This window comes from Accipiter gentilis, chromosome 2, assembly GCF_929443795.1.
Source record: "Accipiter gentilis chromosome 2, bAccGen1.1, whole genome shotgun sequence".
Lineage (NCBI taxonomy): Eukaryota > Metazoa > Chordata > Aves > Accipitriformes > Accipitridae > Astur > Astur gentilis.
In genome coordinates this window covers 51,827,534-51,849,912 of record NC_064881.1, presented here as the reverse complement: position 1 = coordinate 51,849,912, position 22,379 = coordinate 51,827,534, and the positions used below count along the sequence as shown (strand labels likewise).

General features: G+C 39.6%; 1 protein-coding gene across 18 annotated transcripts in view; it reads left to right on the top strand.

Moving 5' to 3' along the window:
* The window catches only part of TSNARE1 (t-SNARE domain containing 1), a 485,628-nt gene extending 464,955 nt beyond the window's left edge, over positions 1–20,673 (top strand). For all 18 annotated transcript variants that reach the window (XM_049828098.1, XM_049828073.1, XM_049828090.1 and 15 more), the window contains one exon: positions 19,791–20,673. Coding sequence is in view for 1 of the 18 variants with exons in the window: in XM_049828114.1 (XP_049684071.1) it covers positions 19,791–19,799 (9 nt within the window). In the remaining 17 variants the exon portion in view is untranslated. The remainder of the gene's footprint in view (positions 1–19,790) is intronic.
* Positions 20,674–22,379: the final 1,706 nt, after the last annotated feature.

Genomic DNA, 22,379 nt, shown 5'->3' with positions numbered 1-22,379 from the left:
GCTTCTTTCTCTGAATACAAACCAAATCCAAATACAGCCTATTATCAGAGGGATTTAATATTAAAATCCAATGTGTTTTCATTTATTCTCACAAATGGAGTGGAATTCAAAGTTAGTCTTGACCACTCTGTGCCAAGGTAGAGGTCACACAGACCATACAGTCTGCTATGATGAAGCTACACAGAACAATAACAGCAGCAGAACTGGATGAATTGGGACCCAAATTATATAGATCATACATTTCCCATACTTTCTCAGGTTTATAATTACATTATTAAAATGTGTAACGTTATCACTTAATCAGTCTTAATGACTTTATATGTAACAAGACACTGCTAGAAGAGAAAATAAAACACATGTTCTGTTCTCTCCTCCTTCCAAATGTTTTATGAAGAGGAAAGCATCCCACAATTTGCACTTATTTTAAAAGCAGAAACACCCTCAAGGATACCCTGAGAGTCACATCACATCCTCATCCAGCAGGATTTTGGAGGTTTTCCAGTAGGATGATAGAGGTTTTCAGGCACTTCCATCCTTGGAATAAGGCACTGAGGAATGTGGACTTGACATCTATTTCAAAAAGTTTAAGAGTTAGTTCCTCCAGCTGTTCATCCTCACTTTTCATCCGGGAATTTCTGCCCCTATATGGATTTAACATTACTGTCCTCAGCTCTATTTTCTCATGCATAGCTTAAATTATTAGCTGGAAATGACTGTAATGGCATGCACGGTGTGCCTGTTGCCCGATGGCAAGTTGAATATGAGTCAAGAGTGTGCCGTCGTGGCAAAAAGTGTCAACCGTGTCCTGCGGTGCATCAAGCACAGCATTGCTAACTGGTCAAGGGAGGTGGTTGTCCCACTCTACATGGCACTGGTGTGGCCCCACTTCGAGTACTGCGTGCAGTTTTCATAGAAACATAGAATTATAGAATGGTTTGCGTTGGAAGGGACCTTTAAAGATCATCTAGTTCCAAGTCCGCTGGCATGGATAGGGACATCTTCCAGTAGATGAGGTTGCTCAAAGCGCCATCCAACTTGGCCTCAAACACTTCCAAGGAGGGAGCATCCACAACTTCCCTGGGCAACCTGTTCCAGTGTCTCACCACCCTCAGAGTAAAAAGTGCCTCAGTGTAAGAAAGTGTATTGGGTGCCTCAATATAAGAAGGACATCGAACTATTAGAGTGTGTCCAGAGGAGGGCGACCAAGATGGCGAAAGGCCTCGAGGGCAAGACTTAGGAGGAGTGGCTGAGGTCACTGGGTTTGTTCAGCTTGGAGAAGAGAAGGCTGAGGGGTGACCTCATCGCAGTCTACAACTTCCTCAAGGGGAGCAGCGGAGGAGGAGATGCTGATATCTCTCTGGTGACCATAAAGAGGACATGGGAATTGTTATGAAGCAGTGTCAGGGGAAGTTCAGACTGGACATTAGGAAAAGGTTCTTCACTGAGAGGGTGGTCGGTCACTGGAACAGGCTCCCCAGGAAGTGGTCACAGCACCGAGCCTGTCAGAGTTCAAGGAATGTCTGGATGATGCTCTTAGTCATATGGTTTAGTCTTAGGTAGTCTTGTGAGAAGCAGGGAGTTGGACTCAATGACCCTTATGGGTCCCTTCCTACTTGAGATATTCTGTGTTTCTATGATTCTAGATCTAAGTTTTTGGACAGTAACTCTTGGTGGAACATCACTAAAGCTTTTCTATCACTGTAAGTATTCCCTATTTTAAAAAACTTAAGTGAGACCTGGACTCTCCAGTTTCAAGTTTGTCACTCCAGAGTCCATGAGGTCCTTCTGCGTTTGGTAGCCCATCTGTCCTGGTTTCAGCTGGGATAGAGTTAATTTTCTTCCTAGTAGCTGGTATAGTGTTATGTCTTGGGTTCAGTATGAGAAGAATGTTGATAACACACGGATGTTTTCAGTTGTTGCCAAGTAGTGTTTAGATCAAGTCAAGGATTTTTCAGCTTCTCATGCCCAGCCAGCAAGAAGGCTGGAGGGGCACAAGAAGTTGGGAGGGGACACGGCCAGGGCAGCTGACCCAAACTGGCCAACAGGGTATTCTATAACATGTGACATCATGTCTAGTGTAAAAACTCGGGGGGAGTTGGCCCTGGGGGGGGGGATCACTGCTTCGGAACTAATTGGACATCAGTCGTGAGTGGTGAGCAATTGCATTGTGCATCACTTGTTTTGTATCTTCCAATCCTTTTATTATTATTATTGTCATTTTATTATTGTTATTATTATCGTTATTAGTTTCTTCCTTTCTGTTCTATTAAACTGTTCTTATCTCAACCCATGAATTTTACCTTTTTCCTTCGGATTCTCTCCCCCATCCCACTGGGTGGGGGGAAGTGAGTGAGCAGCTGCGTGGTGCTTAGTTGTTGGCCGGGGTTAAACCATGACCCCATCCCATCCCTAAAATAAAAGTAGTAGATAGGGAGTTATATTCCTCAGAGATAAGTCAATAGCCAGACTTCCCTCCAACCATTAAGACCCGTGATCTTTCATTTATGTTCAGACATAACTCGTATAAATGGTAGAACATAGTACATATTTAGTGTCCATGGGCTAAAATATAAATGGGGTATCAAGGCTTCATGGAGCAGTGCAGGAAAGTGAGTGAAAGTAGCAAAAACATGCCTTTCAACTCCAAATGAACTGTCAACTCCACAAAGCCACTTCTAGCATGTTACACCAGAGACCCTGACAGATGTTTCTCTTCAAGCTGTCTCTTCTGAGGTCTCTTACTTAAATATGATATGAAGGCAACACAGTAGAAGGCTTTAAAATGCAAATATGAGGAGGGAAATAACATATGGCAGAAGGAGATGGATGTGCTGGTGAAGGAATATTTAACTTTTCTTTTGTATAACATTTCATGAATATGTTGAAGTGTGATGCTCTGATGATGTTGGTGAGAGTATCCCATGTGGTTGTGAATTCTTCAAGGGATAATTTGCTTCAGCAAACTGTCTTTTTTTTTTTTTTTTTTTTAAGATGTGTGGTTTTACAGGGTTTGGAAATCCCTCTATTTGGTTTAGAAACAGGTTCTGCAAAGGCAATTTAGATCTTCCACTGGCAGTGCTTTAAAAAAAGAGAAAAGTATCAGGCAAAAGTATGGCATTACTAGGAATTTTGTCCTCCTGATTGTGAGGTTTGAAAGATGAGAAGCTACCAAGTTACACAAACTTGTTATGCATTTCCAGAGTTGATTAGCATATACTGGAGGGGAGCAAATTACACCAGCTTCTAAATAGAAATTGTAATTGTCAACCTTTGTGTTTCAAGGCATGAAGTGCACATTAGCATCAGGAAAGAATTTCTGCTGTTTTGATCCCCAGATGGAGAAAGAAAGGGAAGTCGATTTCCTCTTTCTTCTTCAAGTTCTTTCTTAAACATTCTCTGTAATGCCTATCCAAAAAATTAGCCAAGTTTAAATAATTGTATTTAGGTGTATTTTGAATGTTTCAAGCTGTATGAGTAAAAAATCAGGATTTCTTGGGTTTCCAAAAGGTCTTTTCCATTCTTATGCAAGAGCTTATATTACAGACTTTGTATGGTTTTTCTGGACTATATTTTGGAGGTCAGCCTATATTTTGAATATGGTCTTTTCTTTCCTGTTGGGATTGCTATGTGTCTTTTTTCCACTATATTGAAGATGTCTGAAGCCTGGAGCATATAATTTTGTCACTGAGCTGTGCAGAGATTTCCATGTGACATATATTCTAACATTTACAGTAATCCCAAATTAATAGTCTATGTTACAAAATTTTGCTTCAACAGGATTTGTGTACCATATAGTCACCGACCTTAAATATCTATGAAATTTACAAAAAGTAAGAATATATAGCTATATGTAAAGATTAGTACATCTCCTTCACAATGTCATTTGAACATTACTCTGTTGTCTTATATGGTTTTTAGGGCAGATTTTTCAAGAAATATTCCAAATGCCTTGATTAATTGAGGGTTTACTTGCTGCCCTTTGCCTTCAAAACATGTATGGTAGTAAATATACTTGAAGTAGTTTTGCTTTGGTCTATGTAAAAATGTTCATTTTTAGTAAGAAAATGCAATGATAGATGCAAAGAGTATCTGCATGTGTTGCAGTTAGTTACTCTTTTGTAATCACACAGACTTTCACTCCTACAAAGAGCAGGATGGTCTCAATGCGTTTGTATTATTGGATTTCTGTTATGTTTCTCTCCAGCCTTATAGAAGTATAATACTTCTGTGAAATACAACTCTGAGAGTACCTGAGAGATCTGGATATTTGTTACAATGTAACTGTTGAAATGATGAAATATCAGAAATTTGGGATTTCTTTTTTAATATTTTCCTTTGAGTTCCAACCAATTTTGGAGACAGAAAGCCAGATACTACCATAATAATAAATAAAGTCCTTACATAAGCAGAAACAGGGAGATTTCATTACAAACAATCAGATGGTTCACAAGTCATTAAAAAGGTTATTACAGCTGAAGGTAAAGGAAATCTCTGTTTCTGTTTTCACCAAGCATTTCTTCCATGCAAGGGCAAATATTTTCTGTCAGCATTTTGAAACATATTCATGTTACGTTATTTAGGTTTATCATTGTTATCCTTGATTGATTTTTTTACTCACAGAAGAAATGTAAAATGAGGCTCATGAAAACTTTTGCCTTTGAATAAAGTGTTGGTGATTCAAAATGATTGAAAGACATGAATTTAGAGAAAGTACTGTATCAACATCTAAATTTAAAAGGCCAAATTAATCCTACTTGTAATTCAGTCAAGGCTTAGACTCTGTAACAACTGCTGCATTGCATATCTCTTGGATGGATGGATAGACGGATGGATGGATGCATGGATGTGACCCAGGATTTTTTATTTATAATGTCTCTGTACTGACTTTTAAGCATTGCTATAAAACAACAGAAGTAATTTCAAGCACAGTAGAAAGCAAATATTAGAATCCCTAGGCCTGATTCTCATTAACTTTAATGCCATTTTACACCATTCTTGCAGTGCGTTGGGGCAATAAACTGAATTACATTAAGCGTATAATGTTTCTAGTTTGAGAACCAGACCCTTTGTATTTACAGCAGTATTACAATCAACCTCACAAAGCTGGTACAACGCTTCCCGCAATAAAGCTTGCTTTCCCGTTTCTAACAGAGGGTTCAGCACATCTGCTTTCTGTCTCTCAGGTTGGAAATGCTTCTTCTTTTTGGTGTGTGTAATGTTGGACAAGCTAAAAAAGATCCGTGAAAAGAATCTTGCAAAAAAAACCCAAATGCATTGCTGAAACTGTGTTATCGGCGGCATCATCCCCATGCTGGCCTTAGGGATATCCTACCCTGTGTATGGTTGATCCATGATAATTTCTTCTCAGTTATTGAGTGCAACCTAATCAAAACAGGATTGGCAAGGTAGGGCAATCAGGGACATACCTCTCTGCCGTTGCTTTCCCTGTGGGAGCATAGGAACTAAATCCCACGTATGGAAATGACTGAAAGAGTGCAGCTTGTGTCATTGGGCAAATTCACAACGTAATCTCTGCCTTTATAGCATCAATTATTTGGAAAATTTTGGAAGTGGCGAAGAGCATGTTATATTTCAGTATTTTCTTTTATCTGGAGAACGCAGTGATTTTTCCAGTTATTAGCAAAGTCTGATCTCAGGTCAAGTAATGAATCCAGGGTGAGGTGAAGGAAGGCAGAAAATAGTAGTCAGATGTGTTATTACATACTAATGCTACCCCTTTCAGAAGCTAGTGTTATAAATAAGTCTGACAGAAAATCATGAATGTTTGGGAAAGAAACTCTAGATTAGTCACCGACACAAATAAATAAAGTAAAACAAAACAAAATAAAGTAAACCAGGTAGCTCCAGTCAGAAGTCCTCAAAGTGTTAGGTAAAAGGCAATTTTAATATAAGAATTGATAATGATCTAAGGATATAATTTGATAACATATCTAGCATGACCTACTGGGCCCATTAAAAGACTTGCAAGGTGACAGCCATGAGTAGATCTAATGTGCCCACACAGGCATTCACGTCTGACTTAGATGTACAGATAGTTTGAGAAATAAAAGTTGAAATAAACAGAAACATATTAATACATTTCCATTTATTGTTTCTTGGAGTTAAAATTCAGTAGAATCCAACATGAAAGTTGCGTTTTGTTGGAAACATCCAGCTTTGCCTTTTGAAAAATACTGAACTATTGCACAGAGTAATGAACAATAATGAAAAAAAAAAGGTACATTAATTATAATCTTCTTCCTAAGGAATTCAGATGAAGGATTAAAATAACAAGAGAGTTTCTCAATAAAGGAATTAATGCTCTGAGAATACGTTCACAGGACGTTGTTTTCTATGGCACACAGTTAGAACAAATAGTAAAAAAACACTGATTATGTAAATATTTAATACATCTTTTGGGTTCACAGTTTCTACAGGACAAGGTAACACACACTGTATTTTATCAAGAGCACATATAGCGTACTTTGCATGTTGTGTATCCTTGCAGCAAGGATATCTGAGCTGCTGTAGATACATAACCCTGGGCGATACAGTCCCAGAATCGGTACAGTAATGTTAGCAGAGCGAATTATCTGGAGTTCCGCGTTGAATGGTGCAGCCACACTTCTTCTAATTCCAAATCTCCTCTGTTCAGTGCAAAACCCAGTGGCTCCGCATGCTGTGCTTTCACATTGCACCAGAACGAGGTCCCTATCAATCCCTGGAAGAGAAAAGATTGCTACCAAGTTCCCACAGGCCTTTTTAAGACAAATTAAACTTACCCTGTGAAGTGGGAAAGAAATTTATGGACGTACCGTAAGGCAAAGATAGGAAGGTGTGACAGGTATCATGTACCATTTTGGCTCAGGCACCAAGGCCATGATTATCTGAGATCCTTGACAGTTGGTCCAGAAGAGAAAACAGCAGCCATGCAAACAAATTTGGAAAACATGAAACCATGTAGCAATCATAATGTAAACGGACCCATATTACTTTAGCCCTACGGTGCCTCTGTTAGTCTTATTTTGGGCATGCAATACCCGCAATTAAAACTGCAGTCTTACCAGATCAGGACCTATCTGAAAGCTAGATATTGCAAGAAATGTCTTATTTTCAAATAAGCCTCTCTTTTCTGACTCTTCACTTGCAATTTATGTTTCCCCTGCAACATGCTCTGGAACTGACTTTCTCTCCTGAGGTCTTCTAGCCATTTTTTTGATACAGCCCAAACTTGCTGAGATTGTAATATACACTGTGAGCATGACCCTGGAGGGGGAAGATGCAGCAGAAGGAACAGTATAAAAACATGAATCCTACTCCTAAACTCTTGCAACTATTGGGTGGGCCAGGAAACTCTGAAATCAGTAGTGGTATTTCTGCTGTAAGGACAACCCCTCACATAGTAACTCTGGTGTGAAAAGGTTGAGATCGGTGAGTCTGAGTTGAAGGGTTTGGAAACAACAGAAGTTCTTTCTAGGAACTAAACAAGACCTTCAGCTGTTTTGACCAGAAATGGAAGAGTTCAATAAGAATTCATCCTTTGAACTTCGTCTTTCTTTCTTGATTCTCTTTCCTTCAATTTTCTTCCATTCTCCCCTCTGCTCCAACCCCAGTATCTAGCAGGCACCCATCTGTTCAAATACAGAAAGGGCTCCCTCCGCTAGTGTCTATTAAAGTGCCATATGGCTGAGGTACAGCCTTAGGTGCTGAGCATCATAGAGTGCATGTCTGAGTGAACAGAGATTTCTGCATTTGAGGTTTAATTAGGTAAATGCTTTTTAAGTAGCATCACAGTTTCCCCTTAAATATTTACTGTTCCTCACCAAAGAAAAAGAGAAGATGAAGCTCATCTAAAATACAGCCTGACATGTATCCCTGAGTGTTCCCATCCTTCTCATAACGATTCACATCTCCTTCATCTTCGCTGTTGGGAATAACGGGCAAAGTGGTGTCCTGAGTGTGCAGGATCCCTCCCATCCCAGTCTGCCCAGCTTTCCTACTTCATTACTGCTGCTACGGATATGCTTGTACTCTGGGTTACACAGCACCATCTGTTACAGAGGAGGAAGGAGTTGTTTATTTCAAGATGCAGCTGCAATATAGCATTACCAAGCGGGGAGAAAGCCAGAGGAATTGTGAGCTTTTAGATGTCACTTAAAGTGATGGACTGGGGTGTCATGCTGCAGAAACCTACTGCCTCCAAACAAGTAGGAAACCGGTGCGTTGAAGGCAAAAGACCTCTGAAAAGAGACTGAGCAAAGTGTAATTTGAGATTATTCTGATTCTCCCAGCTGCAGGTCAAGAACAAAGCAGAGAAGTGGCTATAACTATTACAGATTTATTATTTCTTTGCTTGCTTGCTTGTTTTTTTCAATGCCGCTGTCATTCTTGTCAAGGGTAAATTTCAGTATCTGAGGCGAGAGGATCTCCTGCTTGGTGTGTATGAGAACGTGTAGGCTTCTGCTCAGTCACGCTGAATATGATGTCCAGTAACATCATTCTGAAAAAGGCAGTGGGCAGTGCCAAAATTAATTGCTAATTGTTATTGACTGGGAGATCTCGGCTGTGCCAGATGGAGAAGACTGTGCAGTAACTACCGCAATTATTCTACTTTTCAAATAATTTGAGAGACATAAAGATAACTCAAAAATCTCTTTCCATTCAATGGATTCATAGTAATTCCCTACAATTTACTCTCTTGTATTTTGTCTAGACTAATTTTTCACTTTTATGTTAAGCATGTCAAAGGCCTCAGTCACTGTGGTATCCAAGACCTGGCTTTTGTTTAACAGACTTTAACCATAAAAAGGCTTTTTTGATACCCAAAAGTTCTCTCTGTGTCTCCTGGAGCCCTTAAATACTTCATCTCCCCTCTTTTGTCTGTTAATCCATTATAACGCTACATACTAAAGAGTAAGTAAAAATCTTAATAATTTCCATTCACATAAATGGAAACAGATGCACAATGCAGAATATGTAATGTATAACTGGCTCTTCAGTGACTACCCATGATTATCTTCCCTCCCCAACAAACTTCTGTTTCTTTTCAAAAGAAAACGAAGACACTTCTGGAAGTCTACATAATCCCTTTAGTGATGCTGTTCACCATAGATAGTGATAATAAACAGAGAGGAGTCAAATAGATGCAGCACCCTGATAAATCAGACCGAGCTGATTTTGAGGGTATAAGGACAGCCACATTTGCTGGAACAAAAGAAATGTTTCACCCATTTAGTGCCTCCAGGAGCACCCATAAACAGACACCTAGGGAAAAGGAGTAACAGATGATGTACATAGGATATTCCCTCAGGCACTCTCCAAGTCTCTGATTATTTCCTGCTCAGGGACTTCTGATACCATCGTTTGCTTAGTACTTCAGAGATCTGTCCTTGAAATATTTTTCTATTCTTCCCTTCAATCTGTGGATTTTATTTTATTTTTTTCTTTTTTGTTAAGGCTTGTAGGAGAACATATGTATTAGGGGAGAGGGTTGCTTTCCTGTGTATGAAGAACATTATGGGGAAAACACAATGGAAGTCGTATCCATGCAGTAACTGAAGAGATTATGAGGCTTTCATTAGATGGCTGTCAGTAGGATCTAGCATGAGGGTTAATACTTATGCATATTTCCAATAAGACTGCCCAAGGAAATTAATAATTGGGATAATCTGGACTTCATATGAAAATGGGAACACTTTGTAATCTGGTCTTCATATGAAAATGGGTACACTTTTTGTGTACATTAAAAAAAAAAAAAAAGAAAAAAGAAAAAAAAAAGAAAAAGAAAAAGCAGACATTATCACTTCCAGGGCACATTTTTATGAAGATAGATGAAGATATGCTTTTTTCTTATACTAGTGGTTGCAACACTATTCTATATCTGGTCACTGAAGATCTATTTATAGAGAAAATATACAAGGCAAACCATTAAAACTTGTGAACAGAGTAAGATAATACAAAAATATTTATTTCAGAAGTAAAATATGAAACAAGCAGGGTGGGATTAATTTCGATGAAATCTAGACAACTAAACCTGAACTAGTCACCCAATGCTCCCTTTCAGGCTAATGTATAGACATGTTAAATGGCAATTTTTCTGAGCTGTTTAATAGATTATTTAAAGGTGAGCTGGACTGTCCTCCAGAATTGCTTGTATCTGTCTACTCTCGAAAGGGAAATGAGGGTGACTTGTGTTATCTGGAGCATTTGGATTTGGATGAAAACAATTTCATCGTCTGTAGTGCTCCCTATTTACTTGTCTGGGGCAGTAAAAAAAGGGACAAACCTGCACTAAACAGAATATTTCACTCACATACACTAGAAGGATGGTGGGAGAGATCAAAGGGAAAGTCAACTCAGTTATTCTTACCCTCATTTATGAACAGCCAGCTAAGAACCAAGTGGGGAGGTATCCAAAAGACCTATCAATCAAGGTTATCTGCAAATATCAGAGTGAATTCCCTGACATATCTGTGTTTTCTTGCCACAAGCCTTTACTCTAACGCAGGGACCAACTGCTTTAGTCTCCCTGGTGTCTACTGAAATATCTCCTTTCTGATGGGATTAGGTTTTGTATTAATTTAGAATTTATTGCTGGAGTGTAAGTGAAGCAACCATGTTAAGCAAACTTCCATTTAGTGCTTCAGCCCTGGCACCATCTGTATGGATAACTTGAACATATATATGTAAAAAGAGCATCACCCAGAGTTAATAACAGCTAGTGCTCAGATGGATACAAAAAATGCATTATATTTACACCTATAGAATTTATTAGTTCTTTTTTAATTAGTTCTCTGTGCAGCAATTTATTTCAAATGCTGTTCTTAATGAAAACATTATAAGTTGCAGTTCTAATTCTAGTACTAGGAGTTTTATCCATTCCATCTCTGTCCTCATTCAGGACAGTTCTGTTCCCTTCTTAGTTAAATAGTGTTTTTAAAAGAAAAAAAAAAAAAAAAAAAAAAAAGACAAAAAAAATCTGAGGTAGGTACTTACTGCATTTAAATATGCAGGGCTGCTGCACTGAAATATCCATCAGTGTATAAGACAGTAACACTGCTATGCATTGTACACAGTCTCCTGTTGTGGTTTTCTGTCCTGACAGGTGAGCTTTTCAACTCTCATTTTGTCTAGTTCTGCACAAACCATGTTATCCTTCCACCAGTTACCTTTAAAGAAAACATGGAACATACAGTCCCTGCTCCCTTAGCTGAAATACTGGGAGTTTAATGCTAACCGTGTTGTGTGTCTTCTGTGGGCTTTTTTAGGGTTTATCAGCTCTATTTCCACTAACACATGAATGAGAATTTAAGGGTTTCTGTCACCTTTTATAGCTCTGATTTGCTTGCTCTGTAGTTAAATGCTGCTGCAAGGTGAAAGTCTGGTATTTCCCCATGGCTTTTGGCAGATTCTCAGGGACGGTGAAATAGTAATGAGATGCTGAATGGATACTGAGTGATTTGCACACTAGGCAGCCTTGGCTACATACGCCAGCGTTTAAGCATCCATTTCCTTGAAATTGTCTTTTCCTGCAACCAGATATATTTTAATCCAAGTCAGCATTTTCCTTCCTGATAGTTAATCCAAGCTGAAAGTCAAATGCCAGTAATTCTGCCTGTTCCCAAGGGAACGTGTGATTTGCCACGTTGGTGCAAACTGATGACTCGTCAGGTCTGCTGTGTAATCTCTATTAGTCTCCAGCACATGATGTCTTATCTGGCCAGTGTTTTTTGTTTCTCATTTTGGTGTTATCCTGAGTGCTTCCCAGAATAATTCAGCATATTCATAAAGTGGATTTTCTCTCTCCTTCCTCCCGCCACACAGCACGAGTTGCCAAATGTGAGTCTGGGAGCCCTGTCTTTCTAGGGAGAGGTAGGCAGTGACTGCACGGACCAAAAGAGATGTGGCCTGTGTCACGGCAAGTGAGACTCCAGTCACTTGTCCATGAAGTTTGGGGACTGGAGATGTGTACTGTCTGCCTCAAATGTTAACTTGCACCTGAGGACACAGGGGTTAAAGCAAGTTAAAAAGAAAAAAAATAAAGGTGAATGTTCAGATTGCCTTGGAGCACTCTGAAGGTGAGGTAAGAGGGAGGAAAACAGGCTCTGTAAATGGTGGTGCCTCTATCTTTTAAGATAACATCTTCAAATTGCCTCCATTACTGTAGAAGTCTGATTAAAGAGGTGCAGTGGGAACGCTGTCCCTGCTGTTCTCTGCTAGCAGCTTTTACCTGACAACCATACCACTTGCAAAAGGATGAACAAAATCATTCACCTTTTTGTTCCAAGTGGCAACAGCAAGAAAAATCCTGTCCTGAAACGCCAGCAAATCTGGCACCTCTGTGCTATGCTCTCCTCTCCATCCTCCTCATGAGAAACAGGATTTCTCACTATTAACCTAACAATGTCCCCACTTCCAAAGCTCTCCAAATTGTTTTTTAAAAATAAAGAGATAGATGCAAGAAAAAGGCTGCCTCTTGTAGCTGAGCAAAGTTAACGTAGCTTAAAGTGCAAAGTGACCTCATGGATGAAGAAAGACCAATGCTATTTTCTTGGTCATTCAGTGCCATCTGTTTAATGTCACTTAGATTTAGATCACGCATTGCTGGCAATTTTAACCTTTTTTTCCAAGGCAACAAAATGAAGTCATAACCCTTCTGCACCTTGAGCCTCACTCTTCCTCATGTCATTCTTCTGAAGAAGATGGTCCCAGATAAGTTTCTTTAGTTTGTTACTGGAATGTTATGCCAGAAATCCCACATGACAGGGATGGGTTTTTGAGAAGTAGGATGACAATGCTTCTACAAGAAAGATAATATGAAGAGAAAACGAGTGTGCATTTTTTGGAGGAAACAGCTTTTGTGAGTTGTGACCTTGAGAAGAAGCAAGGCCTTAATTTTAAGTGGTTTTGGTTCCTTTTCTTTTCTTTCCTGACTTCCTTTAGTATAAGCATGAAGGACTTCTTCCTCTAAGCTCACCTTGTTAAGAGAATGGAATTGCTTCGTTACTTATTTCCATATGTCAGCTTTGGACACATCTTCATGTTCCTACCTTTTCACCATTTTCACCTTTTCACCAGTGCATTGCCATAGCACTGTGTGCGTGTCTTGGTGGACCCTGGGCTTAAGCAACACTCATGGGGACAACCCATATATAAGGTGGTGAAGCATCTGCGGTGAGGTCAGCATTAATGGTCAAAAGCAGGAGGTATAGAAAAATGGTTTGAGGCTTTGAAGCTCTATGGACCAAAACAACTGGCCGGAGAGAAAGCTAGCAAAATGTCATTGAGTCTTTGCTGAATTACATTAGCTTGTAAGTTTGTGCTTCAGGTTGCTCCTGGGGACTTCTGACAGAACTTCCTGAAAGAAGTTGTCAGAACCCAATTTTTACACCTCACACAACCTCAGAATATGCATTCAGGGCTTATGTCAAATGTATGACTAAAATAATAAGAAGTTAGTGAAGGCTGAAAAGGAACTGTGTCTTGGATTAAACATTGTCATGTTAAAGAACTATGTAATGACTTTTCAATCATACCCAACTCTGCCATACACAGTGTGCCATAAGGGGAAAAAATGAGGCTAGTTCATTCATAAATAGGAGATTTCCCCCTTGTTTTAATGTGATAAGATGATGCTGCTGAGATTTGCTATTCACTTGCCATTTAATCAGAGTTGAGCTTGCGATGTTATTATCTGGTGTTGCACATATTCAACATCAGATAATTTTAAAATCCTTATACACATAGTCCTTCTACTTCTATAGCAGCATTTCATGTTAAGAGGTTGGGCAAAATTACTACTTCCCCTCTTCCCATCTCATTCATTATGTGTCACCTCCCAGGCCCTGGACGTTCCACCTTTGTGAAATGGGTTTTCTCATGATCCCCAAGTTCAGCTAGCAATATTCAGTTCTGGAATTTGATATCACCTATTATATTTCTTGCCATAATTATGTCATACTCTAGAGTTTTGGCTCCTAGGTCTGATTCTGATACTGCTACAGACCTTTTTTATAGGTCTACTTGACCTTATCAGCTGCATGTTGCTTAAAAACTTTGCCATATACAATGACACTGATAGGGAATGCATTGCCAAGACAAATCTTTAGACCTTAGACATAGAAATGCATGGGGGTAAATTCCTACTAGGCACATGCCAATCTTGTAGCATGAGATGGAAAACGGTTGGGATGTCTTTTAGTGTAGTGAATCCCGAGGAGCTGGCTTACAGAGACGACATCTTTCTCAAACCACCAAACACTGCCTGTAATATGGGCTTGGGATTTGTTGTTGGTTTGGGTATTTTGTTGGTGGTGGTGGTTTTGTTTTGTTCCCAGTATCATCTCATTTCTTAATTTAGTTTTGCTTTAGGATCAACCTATACTATCCATCAGGTACACCTATGTGCTTGCATTAACATTTGCCTCTGAAACTCCTGTATTACCAATGATCTCCAGCTGCTAAATTAGAAGCCATTGATGTCAGGACCAGAAGTCCTCTATAATTCCAAAGTATCAGGATTACTACCAGGGCATATTTCTAAACTGAAAAAGAAATCATTTCAGTGAAGTTGAATCAAAGGTGGTTTCTGGTCCCCATTGATGCAGTTAAGAGAATGTACAGGAGAAATGAATGACTAAGTAAACATGAAGCAATATTGCATGGGGAATAACATCACCCTGCTATCTCATTTTTTCTGGCAGAAGACTCTTGGGTTATTAGGTCCAGCCTATTTTAAGAAGCTGATGTTAAAATTCCAGTATAAGCAGAAATGGACAGTGTGACTGAATAAGAACAGCAGCTTTTCTGCTGTGGGAAGCTGTGCACTAGAGAAATGTCTAACATTTCTGTAATGAAATGTGGATATCATTTACTTCCCTAGAAAGTTAGTGGGAATGACTATTTAAAAAGGAATAACTTTGATGAAAAAACAGGCTTTACTGAACACAAAACCTCATCATCATTTGAACAGAGGTCCAGATAAAGACTTAGGTCTGGAAGGTTTACAATGTCAGTAATGCAGTTGTCAGACTAATCTGGTATCTTATTAGCTTCAAAGAGGCAGGAAACACCACAGATTTTCTTAGTATTGTATCTTATGAAGTAATTATATCAGGCCCAGGTTGAAACCATCATCAAAGTGATCAGAAAGGGAAGACATGGGTCCTCAGAGACAATTCCCCACCACCACAGGTGTCACGACCCAGGCTGGACAGACTGGGGAGTCCTGTTGAGTTCAGAATTCCCTCGGGGTAAATTAAGGTGAAACGACACCAAACGATCAGTTAAACATTTTATTCATGGCAGAAGCAGCCTGGACTTGGGAGGCATAACAGTAGGTGGTGTGGTTTCACACAACAGGAATTGCCATGAAACTACCTCAGTAACTCATGTAACCCGTGGTAACCGTATACATCAATTCAGGGAATAAGGAGATCCCTCCTGTTGGGTCACGAAGTTCAGAGCAGACCCGCTTGCTTTCTGGACTCCTTCTCAGAGAAGGACCCGGGGGGGCTGGATCCACTCCTAGTCCCAGAATTGGTCAACGGTTTTGTGTCTTAAAGGGGTGAGATGTAGGGATTGTGGAAAAGGAAAGAGAAAGATTTCACCGGTCCTGGGTCCAGCGTTGGTTCAGTCAGTCAAGGGGTCCAGTTCCAGTGGCCACGTGTGTGGGGCTTCAGTTTGTGTCCTTTTATCATCCTTGCCCCTCCTTTGGGCGGGCACTGGAACTCATTAGGCTAATTAGGTGTCATGGGTGGTTTGTGCTTTCTGAACCTTTGGGAAATAGGTCAGTGGTCTTGGAGGTCATTTGAGGAGTAACTTCTCCTTCCCTTCAGACATGACCATTGCTTGATCTTTGGCCATGCATGATGAGCTGCCCTGCTCAGACTGTCAGAAGAGCACATCAGAACAAGGAGCTGTGCCCTGTTACTGGTGTCCCGTGCTGATCGGCTTCTTTTCACCTCTGGTTCCTTGCTAGGCAGGGTTAATCTTTAAGCAGAACTTACCCTACCACAATGTTTGAATCATTAACCCTTTCCATCTCTCACAACAGGTGGAAGAGATTTAGTTCAAATAAGTTAAGTCATGACTTGCACCCCAACTGCAGAGGAAGCTTACCTGACGCAGGGGTAAATTTGATGTTGATGCTCAATGCCGACGATCTGTTCAATCCTGAACGCATAAGCAAAGTATATCTACCACATTGTATTGGGTTTGCATGGCAAGGTTTTGGCAGTGGGGGGCTACAGGGGTTGCTTCTGTAGCCAGAAACCCCTGAATTAAACAAAAATGGCAAAATTGAGATGAGGACCTAACATTTGAGGCTTTGTCCATCCGTTTTTCTTCAGTTCATAGTAAAGAGGTCTGTTAACCTGCACAGGAGAGTAATTTTAGCAGCTGATAGCAGCAGGGTCTTTTTTCATTTGCCCTTTCCTTTCTTGCCCTCTCTATGCATGAAAAAACAGATAAATATGCCTGTTTCCTTTCATTGACTATGAAGGTAATAGAAATGACTCACTGAAATTTGGACTGATAAAGCCTCAAGTCACCCAGGTTTCTACTGGTAAAGTTCCCCAGATATAAAAAAAAAAACAAAGATCTACCCCCAACAATTTTTTTTTCTTTTTTTTTCCTAGGGATTGTAGTTTAGTTCTCTATTTGTATAGTAGCTGACACAAGACACTATAGTCGATGACTAGAACTGCTAAACTCAGCATAACTATTACTACAGCAAATAGTAAAAAACCCTCTTTAATCAAAACCTAAGAGTATGACAGAACTCAAACTCTTTTTCAGTAACGCAAAATAACTCATTTCTATCCTCAGCTAAACCAGAAACATATATTAACTCTGTTGGTTTGTTGGCCCAATATATCTTTTAGTTAGATTGTGTCTGGAGAATCTCTCTTGTTAGACTCAAGAGACAAGTCTGTAGATTATCTATTTCTAATTTAAATGGCTGTTGCAATGTTGAATATTTTCCCTGCCTGCAAATCAAGATTCATAATCCTCAGTAGCGTGCAGAGCCTGCCAAGAGTAATGGCCTGTGCTGGTAGTAGGGTTTGCTTTCATGTCAAACATATGGCGCCCTTCATCCTAGTCCTCAGAGAAGAAGCCTGTCTAAGGTCCACAGGATCTGATTAGACTGCATTTTTTTCTCTCCTGTACACAGGCATGTGCGTGCCTACCCATAAGCTCTCTCACTCACTCCACACACACACACACACGCATATATATATGTGCATACGCATGCATACATGCACCCATCCACACGCTAATCATAAAGGAGCACGGCCAGCTTAGTTAAAGGCAGGTATCTGTTAGTGATTGATTTGAATTTGTCGTTTACTGATTGACTGCATTTGCGTCATGCGATCCTTTGCTTGGCATGAATGAGACTGCCCTGAGGATGGTGCTAAGAAATCCAGACAACCAGTTGGCAGTTCTGTGATGCTAACACCTACACAGAGTTTAGGCAAAGCGTTGCAAGCAGGTTGAGGGATGTCATCCTTCCCCTCTACTCAGCACTGGTGTGCTGTGTCCGGTGCTGGGCTTCCCAGGACGCAAGAGAGACATGGAGATACTGGAGTGAGTCCAGGAAAGGGCCACAAAGATGATTAAGGAATGGGAGCATTTGAGGTGAGGAGAGGCTGAGAGAGCTGGGACTGCACTCCTGGGGAAGGGAAGGCTCAGAAGGATCTTATCCACCAGTATAAATACCTGATGGAGGGCACAAGGAAGATGGAACTAGGCTTTTCTCCGTGGTTTCCAGTGACAGGACAAGAGGCAATGGACACAACCTGAAATATATGGAAATTTGTTTAAACATAAGAAAATGCTTTTTTTACTATAAGAGTGGTCAAACAGGTTGTCCAGAGAAGCTGTGGAGGCTCCAGCCTTGGAGCTATTCAAATCCAACTGGACACAGTCCTGATCACCCTGTTTCAGCTGACCCTGACCTGAGCTGATGGTTGGACTAGATGTTCTCCAGGCAGTGGACATATTGTTGACCGGCACCTCTAGAAATGTTCCTTCCTTTTCAGGTGGATTTCTTTTCATTCCACTTGCAGCCTTTCCTTTTTGAAAAAGATTGTGAAATATTAAATGAACAGGAAAGTGGGAATGATTCCAAAGTGTGATATGATTATATAAAGTGTTATAAGGTTATATAATTAGTGATTTCCATCCCCTTTCCAGAGCCTTTCCACTTGTCTGAATAACTCTAGCGAATCCTTTTGTGATATTAGAAGGACTTCTACTACTGAATTGGTGCAGCTAAATTTAGTTGTCCACAGTGTACGTTTCTGCATCTGAGACAGTTATCCTGAAGATCCCTTTGTAGTTAATGCTAGTCAATAACACTCAGTGAAATTTAGGTCATTCTGAAGTTGATGACTTTATTCAAATGACCCCCACCCTAAAAATCTGTTGGCTGTATTGATTAGATCTGTAATTACCGTCATAGGAGCCTGGAGCTTGGGACTCATTACACTCAGACGGAGATACTTACACCTTAAATTAGCTGAGATGAATGTCATCTTCAGAAGGATACCGTTTCACATTAAAGAAGAGTGTTTCTATTAGCTCTTTGTGGTGTTTATGTGCATGCAAGGCAGGAACTGTCTTCTATGCTTTGTATACGCAGCACAGCACACAATGAACATCTGATGTCAAAAGCTTATCTAAATAATAACTTATTAGAAACAATTTTAATAATTGGCATAAATAACTATATGTACGTGGGTTTGTATTTTATAGCTTTGGGGGAGGACGGTGTCTGATCTCTGGCCTATTTTGACACCTTGTTGGTTTACAATAAAGCATAATTAAAAATAAAGAGTGTTTCTAAGGCTTTCACCTATAGTAAAAAAAAGAAAAAAAATATTTTCTCAGTTATGGTTTCAATAAAAATAACAGACTATTTTTCCATCCCTTTCCTTTCCCCTAATAACAAATTTAACCAGATATTTTTACATAGCATACATACGAACAATATTCACTAAGGAAGTAGAGATAGGATAAACAAAAACGCTACAAAAGCCTGCTTATAGTTTTCATAGTGGTGTATACTACAAACACACAGGCCTGCTTTGTGGGGTGGCGAGCGCAAAAATACAATTCGCCTAACCCCCAATGTCTGTACTGCTGATGTCTATCTTGGAGGTGCTATCCTGGTGCTGTTGTCTGTCCTAAGAGGCTTCTCTTATAGTAATTGGAGAGGAACATGCACTTTCATCAAAAAATTGCCTCTTTATTTCCATTAACATTAAGTAGTGTAAACATTTTATGTTGTAGAGATCAACACATGATATGCTGAGTCCTTCCTGTCAAGAGAAAGTGTCTACTGGCTTAGTTGTATGGAAAAAAAGAAAACAGACCAATACTTTTTAGATATATTCTCTTCTGCAAAGTACATCAATGTCACACTCTGGCTTCAACACCTAGTCCACCTTTCAGGAAAGTGTATTTTTAAAACTAGGTGCACCATCCTCCTGCTATGGGAACTGCTGGCATTGAAGAGAACGCAAAATCTACTCTTTCGCTTTCTACACTAGGCTATACACCTTGTTTTCTTCATAAATTTGTTTTGTCTCCCCACTATTTCCACTTCCACAGTTACCTTAGACTGGAATCAGTGAAAATACACTTTTCTGAGACAATGTCTACTTCATTGCTGACTATGCATTTTGGGACCACCTTGAGCAGCCACCCTTCCATCAATAACAACTTTACATCAGCAAGTCTGTGGGAATCCTGTGAATACTTATCAGTTATTCTTGCTTTTGCAGAACCTGTGATCACCCTGCGAAGTGGAATGGATTCTCAAGGCATTTCACATTCAGGCTCTACATCAATGTCTGCTTTACTGATCACGTTGTATTAAAACTGCTATAGTCAACAAACACTAACTGTATGAAAGAAAAGCTAAGTTTTATACTATGTGTTAGTGTAATTGTGAATATTTTTTCCTCCCCTCCCCCCCCCCCTTCATTGCCGTATGTTACAGATTTTAATTATGTCCCCTGTGTATCTGGGAAATGCTATTTCCTTACCTCCAGGTTTGGTATACAGTGTTTTCTAAGATACATAGCTGTTAATTCATCTTTATTGCTTGTGTTTTTAATGTGCTCCTAATCTCCAGTTCTGCTCATTTAAAACCATGAAAGTCAACATGTTTTGTCTGATTCTTTTTTGTTGTTGTTTTTGTACATTTTAAAAATAATCTAGCTCAGATTCTCATACTGTGCACTGCTGCTTTAGAATTTGCTCTGCCAGATCTGAGCTAAGCAATTTCACAGTTATATGTGCCACTTACAAACACATCAATTAAATGCTTATTTGATCCCATTGTATGCATAGAACACCACGGTTTTTTTATGAGAAACACTAATGAAAGAGCAGGACAAATAAACATTAAGACATATTGTTACCAGGTTTTTTTTTTTAAAGAAAAGACTTTTAATCTGTTAAAAAAATCAAGCAAGGCATCTCATGAAAAATGTCAAATTCTGCATTAGATTTCATTTCATAGGTTTCAATGCAAGCAGCATTTGGGATTTTGTTCCATTTTCACCCACAATATTTTCTGCTGAAAACATGATTGAAAATGCCATTTAAGTTCTTCTTTAAATGTGTCGTGTACTATAAATGCAGTTTTCCTCCAGTAAATAAAGCATTTCAAAAATGGTTTTAATTAAAATGTCATAGGAATTATTGAAGAGAATTTCACAAAATGATATGGGTTTTATTCTTCATGAAAAGTTGCATCTTTTGACACAAATGTTTCTCACCAGAAAAAAAAAAAAAATCAACTACCTCTATATGTTATGGATTTTTGGTTACTGTGAAGGTTTGGAAGACAATAACAAACATTAAACTAGATTCTCACCTGCACTGATTTCAATTACATGCTTCCTTTCCAAAAAGCTGACACAGTCTTCCGTCAGTAAAGGTTGAGCACAGAAAATGCTCAGAGAAATCTTGCAGCTGCTTAAGCTCATTCAGGGTCAAAACAGTAAAAGTTCTTAAATCAATGCAGTTAGGTTTAGTGAAGAAACAAAAGTCAGAGTTTGTGGTGGTTTTTCTCTAGATCTATCCTACAAAATCTACGTAACTAGATCATTATATGTAATATTAAATATTCATTAGTTGCTATTAAGAAAAGCTAATTAGTAGACCGATACTCTTTTTTTCCAACCAAGATTAGTACTGGCATGAAATTACAAATTACGATACCTACAGCTTTACCTTGCTACAGAGAGTTTACTTCTGAAATAGAGCTCCCTACTTAGATCCACTACAAACTGCAGACTGCCTCTGTCAGCACATTTGGCAAATCCTATAGTGATGAAAATTATTTGCATGTAGTTAGTAAGAGCTGAAACAAACCCAGCTCATAGCTGATTGCAAGCAAATATTTTGAGAGCTTCGAGTTGCATTTGAACAAGGGATCCAGAACAAACAATCCTTGCCCTTTTGCTAATCCCATTCATTAGAAGCTCAGTGATTACCTCATTAGTATGATGCAGTGCAGAGACAGCCTGATGGAGCTTCCAATGAACCAGCTTACACGGCAGATGCATTTGGCACCGATGACCCAGGTGAAGTACTTCTCTACTGAAACTATAGAGGCTGCCTGGCTTCGAGCAAGCCTGAAATCTCTACATGACAACATAGGCACACTCCGCCTGTTGGGTGTTATACGCTTAGTTATAATAGCAAATGTTATTTCAAAAAAACGCCATTCCATGAGGTTGCTATAAAACAATATATTTATACAAAATCATAGAATCAGAGAATGGTTTGGGTTGGAAGGAACCTTCAAGGATCACCTAGTCCAACCCCCTTGCTATGGGCAGGGACATCTTTCACCAGATGAGGTTGTTCAAAGCTTCATCCAACCTGACCTTGAACACTTCCAGTGATGGGACATCCACAGCCTCCCCGGGCAACCTGTTCCAGTGTCTCACCACCCTCACTGTACATAATTTATTCCTTATGTCCAATCTAAATCCTACCCTCTTTCATTCTGAACTGCTGCCTCTTGTCCTGTCACTACAAGCCCTTGTAAAAAGCCTCTTCCTGTCTTTCTTATAAGCTCCCTTTATATATTGAAAGGCCAAAATAAGTTCTCCCTGGAGCCTTCTCCAGGCTGAACAACCCCAACTCTCTCAGTCTTTCTTCATAGGAGAGGCCTTCCAGCCCCCCGATCATTTTTGTGGCCCTCCTCTGGACCTGTTCTAACAGGTCCATGTCTTTCTTGTGCTGGGGACCCCAGAACTATGTATTGGGTTTGCATGGCAAGGTTTTGGTAGTGGAGAGGGCTACAGGGGTGGCTTCTGTGAGAAGCTGCTAGAAGCTTCCCCTGTGTCAGATAG